Below are 22,100 nucleotides of genomic sequence, written 5' to 3'. Positions count from 1 at the left end.
ATCGCTAAGGCGCTCTGAATGACCCTCAAACGCCTCCGTCGCCTTACCGCCTTAAAAACTATATAAGTGACGGACTACCAAAACATATTATGAGACTCATATGTGGTGCATTTAGAGGAGCGGCTACGACATCTGTAGTGGTATGCAACTAGTGGACTGGAACTGCCAAGACACTCTACTTGGAATTGACTTTTCAGTGTTGAGTGTTGAGAGATAACTCAATTTTGTAATATTATTATTTATTGTGGATCCTTTGCATGATGTTTTATGTACTTACGTAGATTGTAGACTACATATAATGTAGACCATGTACTTATGTAGTATAGTTTCAGATTTTTAGTCAACGACTCAACGTACAATACCAAACTTTGGTTCACGCCATAACTATGACTTTAGGTGTTTTTTCCATGAAACTAATTATGTGAATGTGTTAGAAATGTCTAAATTTGATGTACATAAAAAAATAAAAAATAAAATTTGGAGGTTGAAACCAAAGTTTCCACAAACCGGGAAAACTTCCCTGGTTTCCTCGAAAATTTTCAAGTTTCAACTAAAATTTTGGTCTCCCTAAGGGTCAAAACCCGATACCTTGAACCTTGGGAAGAACTCACCCAATGATCCAACTATAACATGGATGTGATGATAGTTGAGTTGTTTTGGAAAAGAAGGGTCATGAAATCTTGAATTTTCAATCATCAAAGGTATAACCCATGGTTGGCTTTGAGTCCATAGTTGTCAAACCGTCCAAGCACCTTGGTCACCTAAGCGCCGCCCCTTACTTCTAAGCCTTCGACAATGCCTTTGGTCACCTAGATGCTGTGACAGCTATGGTCCATATCTCTTTGCCCTGGTGTCAGATGGAATGTGTTTGTGCACAAGAATCAGTCCATGGTAGATGTTATTTGTAGGTGCACTTTTTATTTTGATATTAGAGAGGGCATAAAGACTGAAGTAAGAGTTGCTTAGGAATCCTTAGAACTCAGGTATTCAAATTAAATACCATTAACGCAAAAACATGGTCTTTATTGACTTAGACATGGTCTTTATTGACTTAGAGAAAGCCTATGGCAGAGTACCAAGGGAGCTCATTTGGGATGTCTTAGAGAAAATAAGGGGTGGGAATAACTATGTTGATATAGTCAAGGACATATATGAGGGAGTGGTGACGAGTGTCAAGACGATAGAGGGTAAAAGTTATGAATTCCCGATTACTATTGGGCTACACCAAGGATCGGCCCTGAGTTCTTATTTGTTTGTGCTCATAATAGATAACATTACCAAGCACGTACAAAACCTGGTTCCATGGTGTATGCTATTTGCAGATGATATTGTTTTGATAGACGAAATAGTGGAAGGAATTAATACTAAAGTGGAGCTATGGAGATCAAACTTGGAATCAAGAGGTTTTAAGATAAGCAGAACGAAGACAAAGTATATGATGTTCCCCTTCAGTCAGAATAGAGGAGGGGACGGAGTGGTGAAACTTGGGGAACGAGAGCTACCCCAGAGTGAGTTTTAAATATCTGGGGTCCATCTTTCACAAAGAGGGGGATATAGATGGTGATGTTTCCTACAGAATAAAAGTGGGATGGATGAAATGGAGAGGTGCATAAGGAGTACTATGTGACAAAAGAATGCCTATTTAACTTAAGGGGAAGTTCTATAAGATAGTGGTACGACTAACTATGACATATGGAGCAGAGTGTTGGGCTGTTAAGAAGAGTGATTTAACCAAACTGAGTGTAGCGGAGATGAGAATGCTAAGAGGACTATTCGGTAAGACCAGGAGAGATAGAGTAAGGAATGAGTACAAGAAATGAGTTGGGGGTTGCACCAATCTAGGACAATCTCCGCAAGAACCGGTTGAGGTGGTATGACCATGTGCAATGAAGACCTATAGAGGCTCCACTAAGGAAGATTGGGCAGATTCATTTGGAGGGAGTCAAAAGAGGGGGAGGGGTAGGCCTAAAATGACTATTAATGAAGTGGTGAGAAAAGACATGACTATGGTGGGGCTTGATTCTAGTATGACCATGGATAGAGTTTTGTGGAGGACAAGGATCCGGGTAGCAGACCCCGTGTAAGAGATGTTCTTGTGATGCATCTTGGATTTCTACCTTATCTGCTTCTCCTAGTCCCTTTTCTCTTATTTTTCCTTATTTTATTGCTTCTTGATTCTTTTTTTCATATCGGATCTATGTAGCTGACCCCATTTAGTTGTGATAAGGTTATGTTGTTGTTGTAACACAAAAACATAAGGAGTTTACAGCTTGGGAGGAGTAAGGACAAAGAGAGATGGATTATTAATTAAACTAATGACCAAGAGAACATCCCAAAGTGGTCACTTTCACTACCCTAGGTTGATCCTCTGTAAGCAGTGGAGATTGACAATGGTCATGCATGCTCATAGATTGATATTGAGACGCCGAGTTATGAAGCAGAATTGTGGAATCAGATTCACCCGCCTAATATCTGACAAGGGGGACCATGTCAGCTAAATTCCAAAGCCCAAGTGCTCATTTGACATGAGCAAGGAAGGGCCCATTTTGAAACTTGAAAAATCAGGGAATTGCAAATTGATGAGCTTTGTGTTGGGATGCTGATTTATGTTGGTTTACATGTCTCTTTATTGAGGGAGATTGGTTTTACACTCTTAATGTCTCAACTTCTCTTTTTACGTGGTCAATAGTACTATTATAAACTAATTTGGCTGTTTAATTCTACAATATTTTGATTTACAACAAATAAAAAGACATCCATATGGACGAAGCGGCATTAGTCCACATATAATCTAAAGCTCTATGCTGTGGTATAGCCATAAAGGTTTTAAAGCACTGAATACATTACATCATTGGCAAGGAGTTCATCCTCTACACTGATCATGAGGCCCTTAAACACATCCACTCTCAGAAGATTGGAGCAACCGGCATGACAACTGGCTAGCTTACATACAGAAGTTCATTATTGCACTGAAGTATAAGACTGGGAATGAAAACACTGTTGCTTCTGCCTTGAGCCATAAAGTGCTAACCCTAAAATCTTTTCAGCCCATGTGATCAGCATTCATCAAGTCAAAGACAAATATGCTATGGACAAGGATTTATTTTTCTGGATTTGTATTAAGGAGGACTACATTCTCAAAATTCTGCCCATGATGGATATCTATTCTTTGGAACCTAATTGTGCATCCCTAACTTGTTTCTATGCCACCATATCATTTGGGAGTTGCATGGCTGAGGGTTAGGAGGTCACTTTGGAAAAAAGAAAATCCTTCTGCAGGTCACTTATGACACATGCATTTGTGGGGACAAATGATTTCAAGCTGGGGAGAGCTGATGCAGATCCAATGTTCTCTCAAAAGTACATGTGCAAGAGGAAGAACCAGCCCAAGTTCTAAATCTCAAGTGCCGCATGGTTCAGCACTTTGGTCCAAGTTTTCAGACCAGTATTTTGTCTCAGACTGAACCATGGGGTTCAGTCTCTGTGCATGGGGTTTTGTTAAGTTGTATTGAGTTTTTATTTTGATATTTCTAGAAGTCTGGACAGGTGTCATAGTTTCCAGTCCCTTCCAGTTCCTTCTAGCCCCTTAGTTTCTATTTGATTGTAGTTCTAGAAACCTTCTAAATTCTGGACCTCCTTCGATGCATGGGTGTTTCTTGATTTGCTTATTTCATTGATGTTATAAATAAAGATTAGGAGATTATACTACCCCCATGATTTGAACAACTTGTTATCTATGCTTGTGATATTCTGTGAGATGCAGAGTGCTATTCTGAGAAGCAACAGCAACCTTAGTGGGAAGCCAAGAGGACTTGTCAGATGCCGATCAAGTTCTACTGTCCATATCCATTTCTTGGACTTGTCAGATGCCGATCAAGTTCTACTGTCCATATCCATTTCTTTCTCTATATTCCAGTTTATTCTTCTTCATTCAATCAGGGTCAGCCCTATTGTTTTCTCTCCATTCCTATGCAGGTTAATTCTCTGTTTCTGTCTTGTTTTCTGTTAAAATAACTTCAATCGGTCTTTGTCTCAGTTTTCCAGATCAGGAACTAGTGTTGAATACTACTGTTGATACTACCATGTTCCTCTCCCATCAATCCTACAACCTGTTGGCAGCAGCAACATGAATTGCTTAGAACTTTATCTTTCTGCTAGTTTCTATTCCCCGTCTCACTTACTAATTGTTTCCTCTGGTTGCTAAATTACTATGTTTTTATTTTGGTGATTCACTTGCTATTCCTTGGTTTGTTTACTAAATTTCTGTAGTTAATAATCCCAGTTTCAAATGTCAGCAACTTACTATTTTGGCCATCTTTTGGTTTCTCCAAATCTGACCATTGTATTAACTCCAAGCTTTGGGACATCAATCTATATTTCTTCTAGGCCACTTGATTGGAATTTGGACCAGATCAGAGTTACCTCAGTCATACTGCTGGATTGCTCTCCAGTTTGACCATTAACTTGCTCTGCAGTTCTGGGTTTCTTTTAAAGTCCTAAGCTAAACCTTTAGGAGGTCTATGATCCCTCTACAATGCGGGATTGAGCAATCAAGACTTCAAGAGACGCATGTATGTAAAATAGTGGTGTTGTGAATAGGATACTTAGATTAATAAGTGGTTAAGATGAGAACTGAGAAGGTATGATCAGAATTACATTCTTTTCCTCTTCTCTAATATTAACCATCACCTCTCACCCTCGATCTGAATTAAATAGAAAACCTAATGCTTAGCACCCCTTTCCATGTCTCACTGTAAAACAGCCTGGATGATTCTTTAGAAGAGATTCTAAATCTGGATAGAAGATATTGTTCACTCTATCTCGTAAACAGAAGAACAGATTGGTATTTGGAGCTCCATTAGAGCTTGGAATTTCTCCATCATACTCTCATCTTCGTAGTTGTGAGCTTTTGTTGATTTTGTATCATCTTCTGTTTTTTCTCATTATGTTTTTGTAATTTCTTCAATCTCTTCTTTTGTTCATATTTCTCCAGTTGTTGATTTGACAGACTGGTCTATTTCTATCTTGTGATTATTTTTTTCTTAGTGCGTCTCCTGGTTTCAATTAGAGATATATTTCTGGTCACTGGTATTGCAGGATTGTGCTTTGGAGGAAAGCTGCCCAGCCAACTGAAGCCCACAGATACCCTAGATGAATTGTTTTATGGTTTGATTGTTGATCTTGTTTGGGCTTGGCTATTGAGCTTCAGTTGAACCTTGGGTTTTGTCAATCTTAGGTTTGATAGCTTTTCACTTCAGCTGGCTTGTGTTGGCTTTCAACCCATGGTTTAAATTATCGGTACGTATCGTACTGTGCCTTTACGTATCTGTATTGGCCCTTGCCGATACGATACATGAAATTGTTTAAATCCCTTTGTATCGATATGTATCCTACGATACATACCGATACACACCAATACGTACCGATACTCTACGGGAAATTATAAAAACAAGGTGAAATGTATGTTTCGGTATGTATTGGTGCATATCGGTATGCATCAACCGTTACGGTACGATACGTACCGATATGGTGCACTATAGTCATATAATGGCCGAGATGGGTCATTTTTCAAAAAAAAAAAAAAAAAAAAAAAAAAAAAAAAAAAAANCATACCGATACACACCAATACGTACCGATACTCTACGGGAAATTATAAAAACAAGGTGAAATGTATGTTTCGGTATGTATTGGTGCATATCGGTATGCATCAACCGTTACGGTACGATACGTACCGATATGGTGCACTATAGTCATATAATGGCCGAGATGGGTCATTTTTCAAAAAAAAAAAAAAAGAAAAAAAAAAGAAAAAAAAAAGATATTTTGAGGGGGTTTTGTTCCAAAGTTGCTGCCATCTATTTTTTTCTCTCTAATTAAAGTGGAAATCAAGGTTGGGAACAAGGATTTTACATTATTTATGGGACAACTACAAACCTTGGATTCTTAGTGCGGTACTCTCAATTTAGTGTTTATGCATAATGCATGTTATATAATTTTTTTTCAACTTTTTTTTTTTTTTCAAAAATGTATAAAAAAGTGTTTCCTATCCATTTATGTGCGTATCTTTAGCGTATCTTCGATACGATACGATACTCTCTGATACGTATCTTAATTTTGGTCAACCGATATGGCGACTGATACCGATACTTTAATCCTTGTAATTCAACCTGATGAAATGCACTCTACTAGAAGTCCTCATTAAGGGCTTTTGAAAATCCATATTGATATTTGATTCATTAATTTCTTTCATCTATCCAGCTTCTTATCTGTTTGTGAATACTGTTTATTTTTTATTTTTTGATATGTCAATCTTTGGAGGACGCATGATCTGACCCTTAGATCTTTGTGATGTCTTCTGTTGTAGATGTTATTTATTTGTTGGGAGAATCACTTGAGCTACTTATGGTTAAATATTTGCAAATTCTTTTGTATGTTAATTTTATCCACACTTTTAAATTGTATATTGTTCTTCATATCATGTAGTTGACATTCTGAATATTCTTTGAAGTCCTATTTTATTTTGTGAGATTTGACAGTGTGGGTGGAATCATTGGTAGTTTACATGCTAAAGTTATGGACAAAATGCACCTGTAGTGCAGTCCCTCTTTCCTTTCCCCCCATATAGAAGATCATTGTTTGCCATCCCTGTAAATTGGTATATCATCTTGTTGACATCTTTCTCTATTTTTCAATCCAGGTGCAAAATCTTATTGAACGATGTCTTCAGTTATACATGACACAGAAAGAGGTTGTGGAAACTCTTCTAGTTCAGGCAAAAATAGAACCTGATTTTACTGAACTTGGTAATCATCGTCATGATTTTCTACTTACTCATTATTGTTCATTTAGATATATACTCAAACACTTAAAAATGAGGTTTTGTTTTTTCAATCTTGAAGGTTACCATTTTTTTCTTCATTTATTGGAACTATTTTCATGAAAAGACTTGGTCAAAGTCATGACCTTTATATTCATTGGCATGATTTTCTATTTATGTTTATATTTATAGTGAAAGTGAAACACAGTTATCTTGCTGTCTAGGGAATTCTAGGCATTAGAGGAGGGAAAGAATAAGGCGACACCAACAAGGTGTCAGGGCATCACCTAGGCGATGTAGTACTGTGTTTGAAAGACCCAAAACGGTAGGCAAGATAACCAGGATCTACAACTCAAAGGATTGAAGAGATAAACAACAACTAAGGAGGGAAACACAACAAAATTCGAGAGGGGCAGTTTGGTAATTTCCAGCCCCAAATTAGGGTTCAGAAATTAGGTTAATAAAGCCCAATCGATCACTGAATTTAGGAACTAACTTGATTCACAAACAAGAACAAAACAGCAACTATTTAGGAACAAAACAGTGACTTGATTCAGATTCTGAGAAGGAAAGGGCAGAATTGGAAATATGAGGATATAATCAGATCTGACCATCTGAATGATCGCAGATTTGAATCAGATCCTATTTTAATGAAGTGGAGGGTCTGATCAAAAGTTGAATGCGTTCGGATTGCTGAATTGCTTTAAAAAAAAAAAAAAAAAAAAAAAAGGGAAAAACTTGCATCCAACCTTCTGGAAAACCTGAACAAATTAAAGGAATACTTGAAGAAAACAACACTTGTAGCTGCGGAATAAAGGATTGAAAATGATAAGAAGAAAACCAGTAGCTTGTGGAGAAGATTATAAATATCAAACCGTCTGGGCTTTGCACTGCAAAAACGTTAATCGGATCAGACACCGATTATGTCAACTTGATCAAACACAAGGAAGTCTTCCCATATGCAGAGGAGCAGCAACAATAGCAGTTTTCATTAATTAAAATTTTGTGCAATGCTTGACCCTCTTACAAATTTATATAGAAAACTCAAAAATAGACTTGGACATTAAAAAGGAAAGGCCTAACCAATCCTTAACTAATTGGGAAGCCTAAACTGACTGGAAAACTGAAATTACAAAGAAAATAGATTTAAAACAGGACTGGACTCATAGAATCCTAGTCCAAACTAACTAAAACACTCGATAGCAAGTAAAATAAATAAATAAAGATGTCAGCTTAACTAATTTGGTATGCCTAACCCATACCTACATTAAAGGCCCATTACAAAGAAAACCCTTGGAACTAAAGGTCCAACACATATATAACTTATCCCAAAATGATTTCTAATAAAATAAGCTCAATTTGATATTTAATCTGCATCACTAGGTGACAAGGCGCCCTTCCAACAGAGAAACAACAACAACAAAGCCTTTTCCCAACTTAATGGGGGCCAGCTACATGGATCCGTGATTGGTCGATAAAAAGCCAAGGAAAGAGAAGGGGAAAAGAAACATAGCAATACAGCACCTCCGGGACATCCCACTTAAATGCAATCGCCCTCCAAACAGCTCTGTTTGATGTCATACTATGATCCAGGCCTAGCTTCTACATGTCCTTCCTTACCAACTCATCAATAGTCATTTTAAGCCTGCCCCCTATCCGTTTTAGTTCCTTCCATCTGCATCTGATCACTCCTCCTCATAGGAGCATTCAAAGGTCTACGTTGGACATGGCCAAACCACCTTAAGCGACATTCTCTGAGCTTGTCTTGAATCGGAGCAACTCTCAAATCAGCTATAACCCGGTCATTCCTCACTCTGTCTCTCCTAGTTTTGCCGCACATTCATGTCAACATCCTCATCTTTACAACACTCAACTTATCTATGTTACGCTTCTTGATTGCCCAACATTCTTCCCTATACATTAGCCGGTCTTACGATTAGCCTGTAGAATTTTCCCTTAAGCTTTAGAGGTATATGTCAATCACACAACACTCCAGATGCCCCCTCACCACTTCAACCATCCTACTTTGATTTTGTGAGACACATCATCATCGATCTCACCATCTTTATTTATGGTTAAATAGTCGCTTTGTGGGATCTCTCTCTCCTCAAGTTTTACTACATTGTTGTCTGTGAGTGGATAAAGTTACGCACCATATACTCCGCGTTTGTTCTACTAATCTTAAGACCCCTAGATTCCAAGGTAGATGTCAATAACTCCAACCTATCGTTGATCTTTACCACTGTCTCAACCACTAGCACAATATCATCGGCGAAAAGCATACACCACGGAACCTCCCCTTGAATATTCTTGGATAACTCATTCATGATAAGTGTAAACAGATAAGGACTTAAAGTGGATCCCTGATGTAACCCAATAGTGAGAGGAAATTCATTGCCTTGACCTCCCACGATTCTCACACTTGTCACCACACCCTTATACATGTCTTTAATAATATCTGCATATTTACTTAACACCCTTTCTTCTCCAAAGCATGCCAGATGAGCTCTCTGGGGACTCTGTCATGGTTTTAAGTATCGGTATGTATTGTACCGTATCGACCGATATGTATCTGTATCGTCCCTTACTGATACGATACACACCGATACGATACATGAAAATTTTAAAATCCTTTTATATTGATATGTATCTTACGATACATACCGATAAGCACCGATACACCATCGATACACACCGATACGATACGATACGATACGAACTAATACCTATTGATACTCTATGGAAAAGATAAAATCGAGGTGAAATCTATGTTTCGGTATGTATCGGTACGTATCTGTGTGTATCGGTATGTATTGGTTGATACATATCGATCGGTACGATACATACCAATACAGTGCGCTACGGTCATATAATGGCCAAGATAGGTCATTTTCATAAAAACACGATTTTTTGAGGGGTTTTTATTCCAAAGTTGCTACCAGCCATATTTCTCTCTAACTAAAGTGGAAATCAAGGTTGGAAACAAGGATTTTACATTTATGGGACAACTACAAACCTTGAATTCTTAGTGCGATACCCTCAATTTAGTGTTTATGCATAATACATGTTATCAGTAGCTTTTTTTAACAAAATTTTTATGCAAAAGTGTATAAAAAAGTGTTTTCTATCCATTTATGTGCATATCTTTAGCATATCTTAGCGTATCTCTGATATGATACGATACGATACCCTCCGATACATATCTTAATTTTGGCCGACCGATACGGCAACCGATACCAATACTTTAATCCTTGGACTCTGTCATATGCATTCTCTGCACCCTTCCATTGGACTTTGTCATATGCCTTCTCTGCACCCTTCCAACAAAGGTCATCTAGAAGCCTAGGTCATACCCCTTGACAAATATGAAGTGATAAATATTGAAAGTGGGAGTTATAGTATAAGAATTAGCACTAGCATGAATCGATGTGATTTCAATAAGAGAAGGATATGATGATCTTGATACAAATAAAACATACATGCATGTTTGGGTTCAATGTGAAATTGTTATGGATAAAATTTTAAGAAATTTTTAAAGCCATTTGAGGTTTAGGTTGATATTTCTATTCTAAGCTGTTTGCATTCAGAGTTGAAGTCTTCCTACTTAATACTTGCCTTAGAGAAATCTTCTAGTTCTTTGTTTTGGGTCTGCTGTAATAAGGGATGTTGTATTGTTTCGTCTTCTAATTCCCTGACAATTAATGATGACTCACTGTGAAATTGTTTGAATATGGGTAAACTGACCTCCCCAAGGTAAGAGCATCTTTTCAAGCTAGGTAGGCCACATGATGCAGATCTTAGCTTGTAAGAGGAAAAGCAGAGCTTGTGGCTGCTGGAAAATGGCATTTTTTATAGCTGCAGTTCTTCTAAAGCTGAACCAGAAATGGTTCAATACATAGGTTTTTCCTATTTTTGTGATTGTTATGGAAGTTATAAATATAGGAAAGGGCCATAAACCTCCCCTATAATTTGAGTTATGGAGTAAACTTGGCTCTTGCTTCCTTGGGTCAATGGTGATGCCACTCCAGCCCCATTGTGGTGAAATGACAGGTTGAGATTGGTGGTGATGCCCTCAGGCCTCTATTGCTGATTCTAGGTGACATCCTCTTCCTTTCTTTTCTTTTTCTCATTTTCTCTCTTCTTCTTCTTCTTCCCTTCTTTTCCAAGGTCATTTTCTGTTCATTCGTTCTTATCTTACATCAATTGCTATTCTGTTTTGATCTTCAAAGTACTGTACTGTTCTATCCTCTTAACTCTCTCCTGATTTCTTCCTAAGTTTTAGGACAGGTTTTGTAGCTGATATAGAGTCCAGCCATACCCATTGATCACACATATTACTGGCAGTACATTGCCATCTTCTAGTGACCTGTGGCAGCATCATATGTCACTACGTTGCTAATTTTCTGCTTGTTTCTAGTTCTCATCTTAGTTGCTCATTGTTATTTTCCTTTCTACTTGCTATTCCTGTTTTATTTAGTTACTAACTTCCTTTGTTTCTATTTTCTTGAATTTCACTTGTTCCTCTTTGTGTTTTAGTTGCTAATCTCTTAGTTTCTAATTCATAGTTTCTGTTTCCGGCAACAATCTACTTTCGTCACTTCCTAAATTTTTGAATCTTGAAGTTTCTAATTTCTGACCTATGCTGTTACTTTGGATCCAACCATTGGATTTGCTTGGGGCTTGGGGATTATTTCCTGCAGGATACACGCTCCCTTTGACCAACTTTGGGCGATGACCTGAGTTCTTCATCAATAGTTGCTTGAGTACTCCTAACTTCTGGTTTTTCTGTTTCACTGCAATTCTGGCCTTGTGGGTTTGGTTTTCTGAATCCAATTCAGGTTATAGAAACACATCAAGTTATCTTATGTAACTTAAGAATTCAAAGTTCTCTGTGGGAGAATTCAAGGATGGTGGGAAGAGACATTGAGCTATAGTTGTCAAGGCGTCCTAGCCATTCAGGCGACTTTGTCTGGATTGGCACCTTGGTCGCGTGGGCTGGTATTGCCTTAATTTTTGCCCCCTTGACCACTTTGGTTTACCTAGGCGCCATGACAACTATGCATTGAACAGATTTTTCTTGGATGGATTTGGGTGGATAGAGAATTGCATGTGGAATGATTCATATGCCTTTCTGGGGGAGGTCAGAGTCCAGATGCGAAGCTGTTGGGGCATGGCAAGGATCAACTTCAATGGATTTGTTTCTTAATTCTGATTGCAGGATTAGTGGACGTAGACCGTCGAAGCTTCTTGTGCTTTGTTAGGAGTCATTGTTAGCATTGATGGTAATGTCGGATTGATGTAATATCGGCTCCTCCTTATTTTTGCAACCTTAAAGAGATTTCAATATTAATCTAGACTTGTGGAAATTTATGATTCAAGAGGCATAATGTTGAATCTACAGTTGAGAGGTGCTGCTACTTTGGAAGATTTCTTTAATCTTTTCGACTCTAGGGAGGCATCCTTTGTGATGTTAACAAATGTTAGGATTATGGCTGTTTGTGGGAATGTTCAGATTGTCTCATTGAAGTTATGCAGGTGCCAGGTGGGGTACATCATCTACCAATCGGGAACAAGTGGTTAGACTCTGCATGATGGTGATCTTATCTGTGTGCCTCTTCTTATTCTTCTTTTTTAAATTTTCTTTTCAAGGAGGCATGGAATATCAGGAACTTGATTGAAAAGAACTGAGATGACAGCACAATGAATAAATTTGGCTTGTTTCTGGGAAACCCAATGTTTTGATGGTCCACGACAACCTAAGTTGCCTTTTTATTTTTATTTTTCTGGGGGTGGGTAGGGGGGGTGGAGGTGTTCATAAAAGGAGGGCCAGTGCTATTTCTTGGTGAATCTTCAGTCTAGCTTTCTCCTGCTGTGCCTAGTTCATTGGTGTACTACTGCTTGTTGAATTTTCCATTTCTTTGATTCTTTGGTCGTGTGGGGTGCTCTTTAGTGGTTTCGCTCTGCTTTTTTATGAGTTGGGCATGGAGCAAATGTTCTTGAGGTAGATGCGTGGTTGCAGAATTTGTTAGGGAGGACCTAATGCAAAGTTTTGGGTCACTATGGGCCCACTCAAGCAATGAAATTCCAATTATAAAGAAGCAATGCCAATTCTGTGAATAGATAGAACTTTTGTATCCCTTTTGGTAAGTTAACAGGACGAAGGACAAATCAGGAATTGAAGTTAAAGAATAGGGACTATTTTGGAATTTATATTAGAATGAGATTTAAACAGAAAAGGACTAATGGAAGAATGGGTGTACTGTAATTAATAAAAAAGCTGGCCTTGCTATATGAATACTTCTAATCTCTCTCCTAACCCTTCCTAGTCTGTCAGCTGATGCAGTTCAAAGGAGAGGCCAGGTTTTAGGCCAGAACCAGGCCCAAAATATTGGCCACAGTTCTGGTTCTGGTGCCTATTTCGAGCAAGCTTTAGCCAGCTGTATGGGGCCTTGTATGGACAGCTGTTATGGTTGAGAGATGCTGCCAACATTTTTTAGAATATTATATCTTAGTTTCTATTTCAGTAGTCACTATTTTCTTGTATTGCTAGAGTCAATAGCTAGATTGATAGGAGTATTTTCCAGCAAGTTTCTATTTTGATTATTAGTTGTCTATTTTAGTTCACTTGGCAGCCAAGCTTACTCCGCACGGTTTTGGTACTGGATAATTCTGTATTGACGACTATGGAGATTATAAATAAGGACATTGGTTTTCTATTGCCCTCAATTTTGGTGAATGTGATGAATTAGTCATGTCCATTGGTGGTGAAGCCATGGAGGGAGGGGGGTGATGCCCATGTGCAGGCCTAGGTGGTATTACCTATGGTCATAACCCATTTCTCTTCTTTCTTCTTCTCTATTTCTCTTTTTTCTATTTAAGCATCTGTCCATTTTTGTGTGGGAACACTTGGTGGTAATCTAATATTCTTCCGGTGGTTTAAATTGCTTGTATCTTTCTAATATGTCAGATTTACTCTTAGTTTCAGCACCCTGCGATTTCCAGCAAGGGCCATATTCTGTCCCAGATTTCAGTTTCTGTTTTATGGACATCCAAGCATTGGATGAGCCTCCTGTTTCGGCTTAATACCCTATTGGACTTTCCTAAGACCCGTCTTTGAGTCCTATTTGAAATCTGGATCTGGAGTTATTCAAGTTCTCGTATCACAATCTATGTTCTGTCTCTTTGTAATGCTGTTCTAATGTGTTCTGCAGATCAGTCCATTGGATCTGCCCCATCTTTGGATCATGTAACCAACAGGATTCTCACTCCATTCGACCTGGTTTCCAGCCGCACCTGAGTGCTGGTTATCAAGTTATTAGAATTTTTTATATTTTGTTCTGTTTACCTAATTGTTCTGGTCACTGTGATTCTGTCCTGTGGTTTTGTTGTCCATTAATCTTCCCTACAAGTTAGTGTACTACGTCATTTTCTCTTTTGTTTTCTGGGCCTTGTCTTGGCCTGTTTGTCACCTTTTCTACAGTCTGCCTTGTATAACTTTGATCTTTTGACAAATAAAGTTAGGGCATGAATTTCTTTAATGGTCTTTAAAATAGGCTTTGTCTAGCCAACCCTCAATGTGGGCCCAAAATGGTGGCTTTGTAGATACACTTGTCATCACTGAACTGCATAAAATAAGTTTCCACATGGCAGGTGGATAAGCTGAGATTTGTGAAAAGGTAAGGCCCAGGATCCCCAATTCACAAGTCAAGTTTCAGCCCAAATGGAGTTGATTATGTGAAAATATAAAGCTTTGGAAATTCACAACGGAAATGAAACTTTTGAAAAATGGATGAAAACAAATGCACAGCTGAAAATACAAGGGAAGATGCCAATACATGACGAGTCTAAAAAATTTGACATGTGACCCATCCAGACCATGGTGCATCTATCCAATGGTTGGAATTGCTACAGTCACCCACCCACATGGCACAATTAAGCAGACATGAGCAAGACCTTCCTATGTCGACTATGCAAAGAACCTTTTGCCCTTCTGTACTGGTGAATATTTTATTATTTATTTATTCTCACCATTCTTTGTGCTTATTTTCAGTTTGGCAAAAACTTGAAGAAGAGAACAAGGAGTTTTTCAAAGCCTACCACGTAAGGTTGATGGTGAAGCAGCAGATAATTGCTTTCAACGAGTTGCTTGAGAAACAGGCTGAACTCATGCGTAAGATATGCCCAGCTGGAGTTGCTCCATTGCCTAATTCTAATGGATCTAATGCTACACCGTGTATGCGGAACCACTGAATCTTTTTTAATGTTATTGATCTGTAAACTGGCATGTTTTAGTTTTACCTTTCCCTATGCTTATCCTGCATTTCTTATAGTTCCCTTGATATTATTACATGGAATTTCCGTTTACTGTTCTTGAAGATGGATGACAGATAATGATGCACTATTCTTCATTGGTTATAATCATATTTGTCACGGTGCCTAGGCAACCCAAGGCGTTGGAGGGGCCTGGATGCAAGGCGGCACCAACAAGGTGTCCAAGGCGTTGAGGCGACTGCCTAGGCATCCAAGGCTTCAAAGGCGATCAAGGCACAACTATTGTTATAGTCCATTTTATAAAGGAGTATATCCTCCATCACCATAGTTGTCAAAGCATTGCCTAAGGGATTGCCTTGGCGTCCAGGCGCCTTCGGCTTGTTGGTGTCGCTTTGCATCCAGGCACCCTTTAATGCCTTGGGTCCCCTAGACTACGTGACAACTATGTCCATCACTGCATATACATCTGAATCATTTTAATTATTATGCACAGTTGGTCCTTTTGGATGTTTGTACTGGTAGCCTTTAATAGGAAACAATATGACTGCACCAATATTTTTTTATTTCAGGGGATGGTTTTGTTGTTTATGCATTTCATTGGTTCAGTTTGTACTAGCTGATTACTTCATTTTCACAATAATGATCATGCGACTCTTATGAAGTTTCCCTGCACTGATTCCCATTATTTGTGGCATCAAACTTTTTATTTCATAATTCATTGTTCATAAAAAATTATGTTTTGGTTTCATAATATTCTTATGGTGCATTGTATTGATCACTTAACTTGTGATCTTGGAATCTTGTGCAATTGCCCATTAGAATTTGCTTTCAGAGTGGACTTGCACCATCCTCTTTGATGTAAACCAATTTCGGTGTCGGGTAGCATATCATTAAGCTGGTTTTAAGAGATGTCTGAAAGACATATCAGAGAGATGCTTAAGATACATTTTGATATGCGTGGATTTATTTATGATGATGAAAAATAAGTATTTTAAGCATTGTGCACCATAAATTTATCAATAAATAATGATATCCAGCCAATGTCAGGTTATCTTTGTCTGCACGAGATCTATGTGATTTAAATATTCATTGGCAATTGCAATATAAAACTTACTAATCAGTAATAAGAAGCAATTATGCAAGAAGATTTGTAGAAGAAAAATCTATTTGCTTATTAGGATTGTAGGCTTCTAGTAATACTAAATCTTTGAACCAAGCAAGCATTATGTAAGTATAAATATATTACTGAGTAGTAGTATGGTTAGTGTGCCTACTTAATGTAACATACACGAAAGAGAAAATCCTACTTTTCTTTCTTGTCTAGGGTCCAAATTGAACGGGCGCATGGGGAACTTCCGCGGTGCTGGCGCTAGCGAGGGTGCCTCATGATCTGCCCCTGGTTCTGAGCTGGAGGGTGATATAGATTAAGTAATATCAGAGAGATGTAAATGGATAGTCGAAAATTCGAATTCGATTCGCATTCGTATTCGTTGAGAGGTATCCGTATTCGGGAAATCACTATTCAAGAACTATCCCTATCAGTCCGCAAGCTAATCGAATACGAATTCAGATGTCCGATCGAATATTATCCGATCCGATTACCCTCCAATAATATATTGTATTGATTGTTGATTGATATATATATATATATATATATATATTATATTTCTTCTGTAGGAATATTTTATACATCATGATTAACATTTTACCATTATTCTACACTTGGCATCACCATTTTACTTATAACTCACGTGAAGTGCCATAGTTTTAAATTTTCACTTTTACAGCCTGTATTCTGGTGGACGATTCTGGACTCCTCTCGTCTTCTTAGGGTTTCTTTTCTTTTTTTCTTTGCTTTTTCTCTTTGTTGCTCTCCCTTCTCATGGCGGCTGCAGAGGTTGAGTTCGAAGAGTTGGTGGTGGCCGAGCATGGTGATCCCTGAGCGGCTCAACTTTATTCTTGACAGACGCACACAAATCGAACCATCGTTAATTTCTTATTTTCTTTGCCCACTTGTTACAGTGGACGAGAAGAATTGGCCCTTTCCTGTGGTGGTTTTGACAGAGGAATCCAGATTCTAACGTGGAAGTTCATTCATGGAGTTAATATGGTCATATAAGAGATTTTTCTCTCATGTCCACCTCTCTCTCCCTCTGTTCCGCCTTCCCCTTCCCCACCTGCTCCATGGGATTTCAGAAAGCAACAATTTAAGCAGAGAGCAAGAGACTGGTAGGTCCGTTTATGACCATATAGTGATCTGTATAGTGAATTGTACGCGTCAATCGTTATTCAGATGGTAGGTCCAGTTTCCACTCCCCTTATAGTGATCTGTACATATCAATCGCTATTCGGCATCCATTTAAGCAAAGAGAAAAGCTTTTTCTCTTTGTTGCTCTCCCTTCTCTGCTAGGCATCCGTTTACTAAGCGAATCGAACCGGATAATATCTGGATTCGGTTTAATAAAACGAATTCAATTTGCATACCATTTTACATATCCTATCGGATGTCCGGATCGAATTTGGATGACAGATTTATAAGGGAATTCGAATTCAGATAGTACCCTATCTGTACCAAATTCGATCCCTTTACATCCCTATAATATCATACTAACCATACTGCTATTCTAGTAGTAACATATTAAACCAATCTGAATTAGTTCGTAACTATTAACAATAAGTACTTAGCAACAAACTTAATTATACATTATAGATCACAGATCATTCATGATGATCCAAATCGAAGTTAGTTTTCCAGTTTAGACGTGATATTTGGAAAAAAAAAGACAAAAGAAAAAAGAAAAAAGAAAAATCAAGATTCAAGTAAACAGAAAAATTATTGTTTTTAACATATTTTAACCGCAGATTGATGTTTGATCTCCACTTTGATCAGCTTTAATGCAAAATTTTCATGTTTAATAACTAATTTTTTAATCAGAGTAGGAAGAAATTTTCTATTGAAAACTGGGATCTTTGGGTTTTGCCAGCCTGTGAATTGAGTGTATCGGTCCATGTCAGTCATGTATCAGTACTGTATCGGTCTATGCTGGTTTTGTATATGAAATTTTTATGTATTGGTTCTGTATCGTATCAACATGGCTAATCTTCTTACGTGTCATTTGTATTGGTCTGTATGATATCGATCCTTGATATCATATTGGGAAGTTGATCAATATATTTGATCTATCTGCGCTGTGCTTGCTTTTGCACTCTGTTCATAGCTATCAGGAATGCTTGGGGAATTTATAGAGGTGGAGTTGAGGATTCCTTGGTCAGAATCGGAGTTGCTAGAATGTGTGATTGATGTTCGAAAAGTATCCTTTGCTGTTTAGAGATTTTTAATGGTGACTTTGATACTCTGTTTAGCTCTCTATTGAATGTGATTGAAACGAAGCTTTAGGTCTCCATACTCTTATGAAGCAAGGTTTCTGGTGTGCTCATAGAACTCCCTTGTGTTTTAGGACACTGAATTTAGTGGCAAAGGTCAGTTTAAGGACATGTTATTCGTCACGAGACAAGATGATGGACATTCTCATATGAACATCGGTGATGATTTGGTTCCTGGAGAGAGGCTGATTTGTGAAGATACTGATCTGGCATAGTGTGATTGAAGTTCATTTGAATTTCAAATCGAGTCTTAGGCTGCATTTTGGTATTGCATTCTTGGAATGCATTCTAGATTGAGAATACGTTCTAATGTATAGAACGCTATATGGTATACATTCCACATTCTTGTTTTGTAGCGGGCCTTAGTTTCGTGAAATAGCGTGACCGTGAGAGAGTATGAACAACGGTAATGTTCCCCTATCTTCCCGTCAAGCTATCATGGTGACTATAGAGAACACCTCTCTCTCTCTCTCTCTCACCTCCCTCTTTTCCCCTGAATGGGGTCAATAGGGACTCCTCATCAAACCCTTCCCTGCTACGACTTTTACTGGCTTACTTCAAAAACCCTCTCTATTACTAGTCAGCACCACCTCCGCCATCAGTGGTGGTCTATGTGCTACAATAGGTGATGAAGCACAGTGAGTTTAATGGTTAGTGGCTGAGACTTGTTTCAGAAATTTCTGCCAAAAAGAAAAGTGCTTCATTCATTTTCTTTGTGCTTCTTTCTGCCAGGTTTAAAATGGTGGGTTTTTTTTTTTTTTTTTCCCCTTCTTTTGATTGGTAATATCAAATTTATTGCAGAAGAAGGAAAAACAATGCATAGATACAAGAGGGGTACACCTTAGATGGAGGCAGGCCCCAAGACAACTGCAACATAGGACCAAAAGGGGGAAAACCCTGCCGAACTAGCCCAAGGGATGTCCCAAAAGAGGACAAAACACAAGCAATCACAACCACAGAAAGCAAAATTAAAAGTTTTTAATGAAAATACAAACTTACCGACCTAGTGAAGATGAAACCATATTACCGGCAACAACAAAGTTGAAATCTGCAAAATCTCCCACTCCAATCTTGCTGCCCTAATAGATTTATCCTTAGTCACCACTTCTGCCAACTTTGTAGATTTGTATTTCCCCATAACCCCAAATGAAAGATCTTGACCATCAAACACTAGCAGCAGCAGCAGTGGCCAGCTTGCTTATCATTGAGCAATAATTGTCACTGGGGATTGCTGAGAGTGTGCCACTGTAATTTGGCTAGGATAAACTCTTATGCCCTATGTTGGATAATCTGTTGCATCTTTTGGTTTTTGGAGCAAGTCAGTCTAGTAGTGTATGTATCATTTTATTCTTTATAAGTAAACACTGATACCTCTACTTGGTTGATTTCTTATCAGTTCTCACTTTGCAGCATCAAAAGAGATGTTTGAACGAGTTCTAAGATGGTGTTTCTCTCTCTTCTTTGTTGGGGGCTACCAGCTTCAAATCCATCCAGTCTATTTACATAGTATGATCTCAAGTTCGTTATTCTTTCGTCATTCTTTTGGATCACAGTATATAATTCCAAATCATAGGTGGAGTAATGCTTCTTGGAATCATTCAACTTCTCATTGTAGCATGCAATAGGATGCCCAATTTGCATCAAAACACCAACTTTTCACTGTAGAATGCAATTGGATGCCCAGTTTGCATCAAAACACCTCCAATCACAGCATGAGATGTATCATGCATCAGTAGCCACTTCAAAGATTAGATCAAAATTTGGTAGAAGTATTGGAGCTTCCATCATCTTCTGTTTTTCAAAGCATATGCCTTTGTGGCAGCCGGTGTCCATTGGAATTTCCCTTTACACTCCATGCACTCAGTAATAGGTGCCATTATAGCGCTGAAATTCCTGATGAAACAGCATTAGAATGAGGCTAGGCCTTGGAAACTTCTGACCTTGGTCAAAGTTTTTGGTACTGGCCAATCCACCACATTCTTGATCTTCTTGGGGTTCAACTTCTACTCCTCGTGAAGACACCATAAACTTAAGAAAACCCACTTTAGGTAACATGAACGGACATTTCTTGAGATTGATGAAAAGCTTTTCAGCACACAATACTTGCATCACACGCCTCAAATGGTCTAAGTGATCGTCTTGTGCCTAGCTGTATATAAGTATGTAGTCAAAGTATACCACGAGAAACTTGCCCATGAATGGTTGGAACTCTTGTGTCATGACTTGTATAAAAGTGCTCGAAGCATTTATGAGATCGAAGGGCATGGCTTTTCACTTGTACAATTCATCCTTGGTCTTGAATGCTGTTTTCCACTCATCACCGGGGTAGATCTGAATCTAATGATAGTGATGCAGATCTGAAGATCTACATCCGTAGGAAGAAGGCCAACAAGAGTAACTAGCATGTGGCCTTACCTTGTTGATGCTTATTAATTTTCATACTTAGTTTTTATTTCATGTTTTATGTCTTAGTTTAGTTCCAATTGAACCATGGTCCATGTTGGTCCAATATCGGTTCAATTTAAGTGGTTAGAAGTTATTTACTTTTTACTTTTCTAAATGGGGGGGGGGATCAATTCACTTTTATAAGTGATGATGGGTGAAGACTTTTCCACCTTTAGTAGTTGGAAGGTGAAGACTTTCCTACCTCAACTTTAATAAGTGAAGACTTTCTACTATTGTTAGTTGGAAGTTGGGTATGTAATGTTTTGTTGAATTGGTCCTATAAATAGGGATCGATTGTAAGTATTCAAGGACAACTCAGAATTTAAAACAAAGTTTGCTCATGCAACTCTCTTCTTGTGTTTGATCAAGAATCTCTTGTGTTTGCTCAAGAAATCCCTTGTGTTTGATCAAGGTAGGTTGGTGTTTGATCCAGTCGATCCACCTTGCGGTTGAAGCCCGGGTGTTATTTTATTGTTTATTGTTCTATCATTTTCATCTTTCAACAAATTTTAGCAATATCCTATTCTCCATATCTAGAATTCCCTATTCTCTGAGAAAAGATTATACCCTAGTACTGTTTTGAGCTTCCTCAATTTCAGTATTACATCAATTGGTATCAGAGCATGGCAGAGAATGAGTCACAGTGGCCGCCGCCTCCACCTGATCCAATGGAAAAAGTCATTGAAATGTTTCAACAACTCTCTGCTGATCAAAAAGCTATTAGTGAGAGGTTACTCCGACTTGAAAACCAAAGTGTTACTCCAATACAAGGCAGCAATGTACCATTCGAGAGGGAGGACAGGTATCAACTACAATCTGCTGTGCATCATCAACATAGGAGAAGTGTTGAAAGGGCACAACAAAGAACCCCTACAGCACCACCTACCTTTGAGGAGCATGTAAGATCTTATTTCAATGGTGATCTTGAAGCACCGTATCGATGTACTGATGATTCACAAAAAGTCAAGCTTGAATTAAAGGAGTTCAACGGAAAGCATGATCCACAGGTATTTTATGATTGGTTGGCTGCTTTAGATGACTATTTTGATTGGTATGAGTTGTCTGAGTCACGTAAGATGAGCCTAGCGCGTACTACGCTAGTTGGCTCAGCCCGCGAATGGTGGAGAACTGAAGAAAGGGATCTAGAAGATCGTGGTAGAGCTCCCATTACTTGGGAAGAGAT

The 22,100-nt window shown here is 38.3% G+C and overlaps 2 protein-coding genes across 8 annotated transcripts in view; one reads left to right on the top strand and one right to left on the bottom strand.

Moving 5' to 3' along the window:
* LOC122088841 (glycerol-3-phosphate acyltransferase ATS11, chloroplastic) overlaps nt 1-22,100 on the bottom strand; it is a gene marked incomplete at its 3' end in the record, with an annotated part of 91,753 nt that overhangs the window by 6,772 nt on the left and 62,881 nt on the right.
* On the top strand, nt 5,086-20,112 carry LOC122088842. Of its 3 annotated transcripts, none has more exons than XM_042658198.1 (4): nt 5,086-5,236; nt 6,698-6,803; nt 14,868-15,050; nt 19,883-20,112. In XM_042658198.1, the coding sequence occupies exons 2-4, from the start codon at nt 6,734-6,736 to the stop codon at nt 20,095-20,097; spliced, it is 468 nt and encodes a 155-aa protein (XP_042514132.1). In that variant the 5' UTR covers nt 5,086-5,236; nt 6,698-6,733; the 3' UTR covers nt 20,098-20,112. The 3 variants fall into 3 exon arrangements, with proteins under 3 accessions (XP_042514132.1, XP_042514130.1, XP_042514133.1); XM_042658196.1 differs by having other exon boundaries at nt 5,096-5,298; XM_042658199.1 differs by having other exon boundaries at nt 5,130-5,298; nt 19,869-19,927.

The sequence above is a fragment of the Macadamia integrifolia genome, chromosome 9 (genome assembly GCF_013358625.1).
Source record: "Macadamia integrifolia cultivar HAES 741 chromosome 9, SCU_Mint_v3, whole genome shotgun sequence".
Taxonomy (NCBI): Eukaryota; Viridiplantae; Streptophyta; class Magnoliopsida; order Proteales; family Proteaceae; genus Macadamia; species Macadamia integrifolia.
This window is presented reverse-complemented; position numbering and strand designations above follow the sequence as displayed.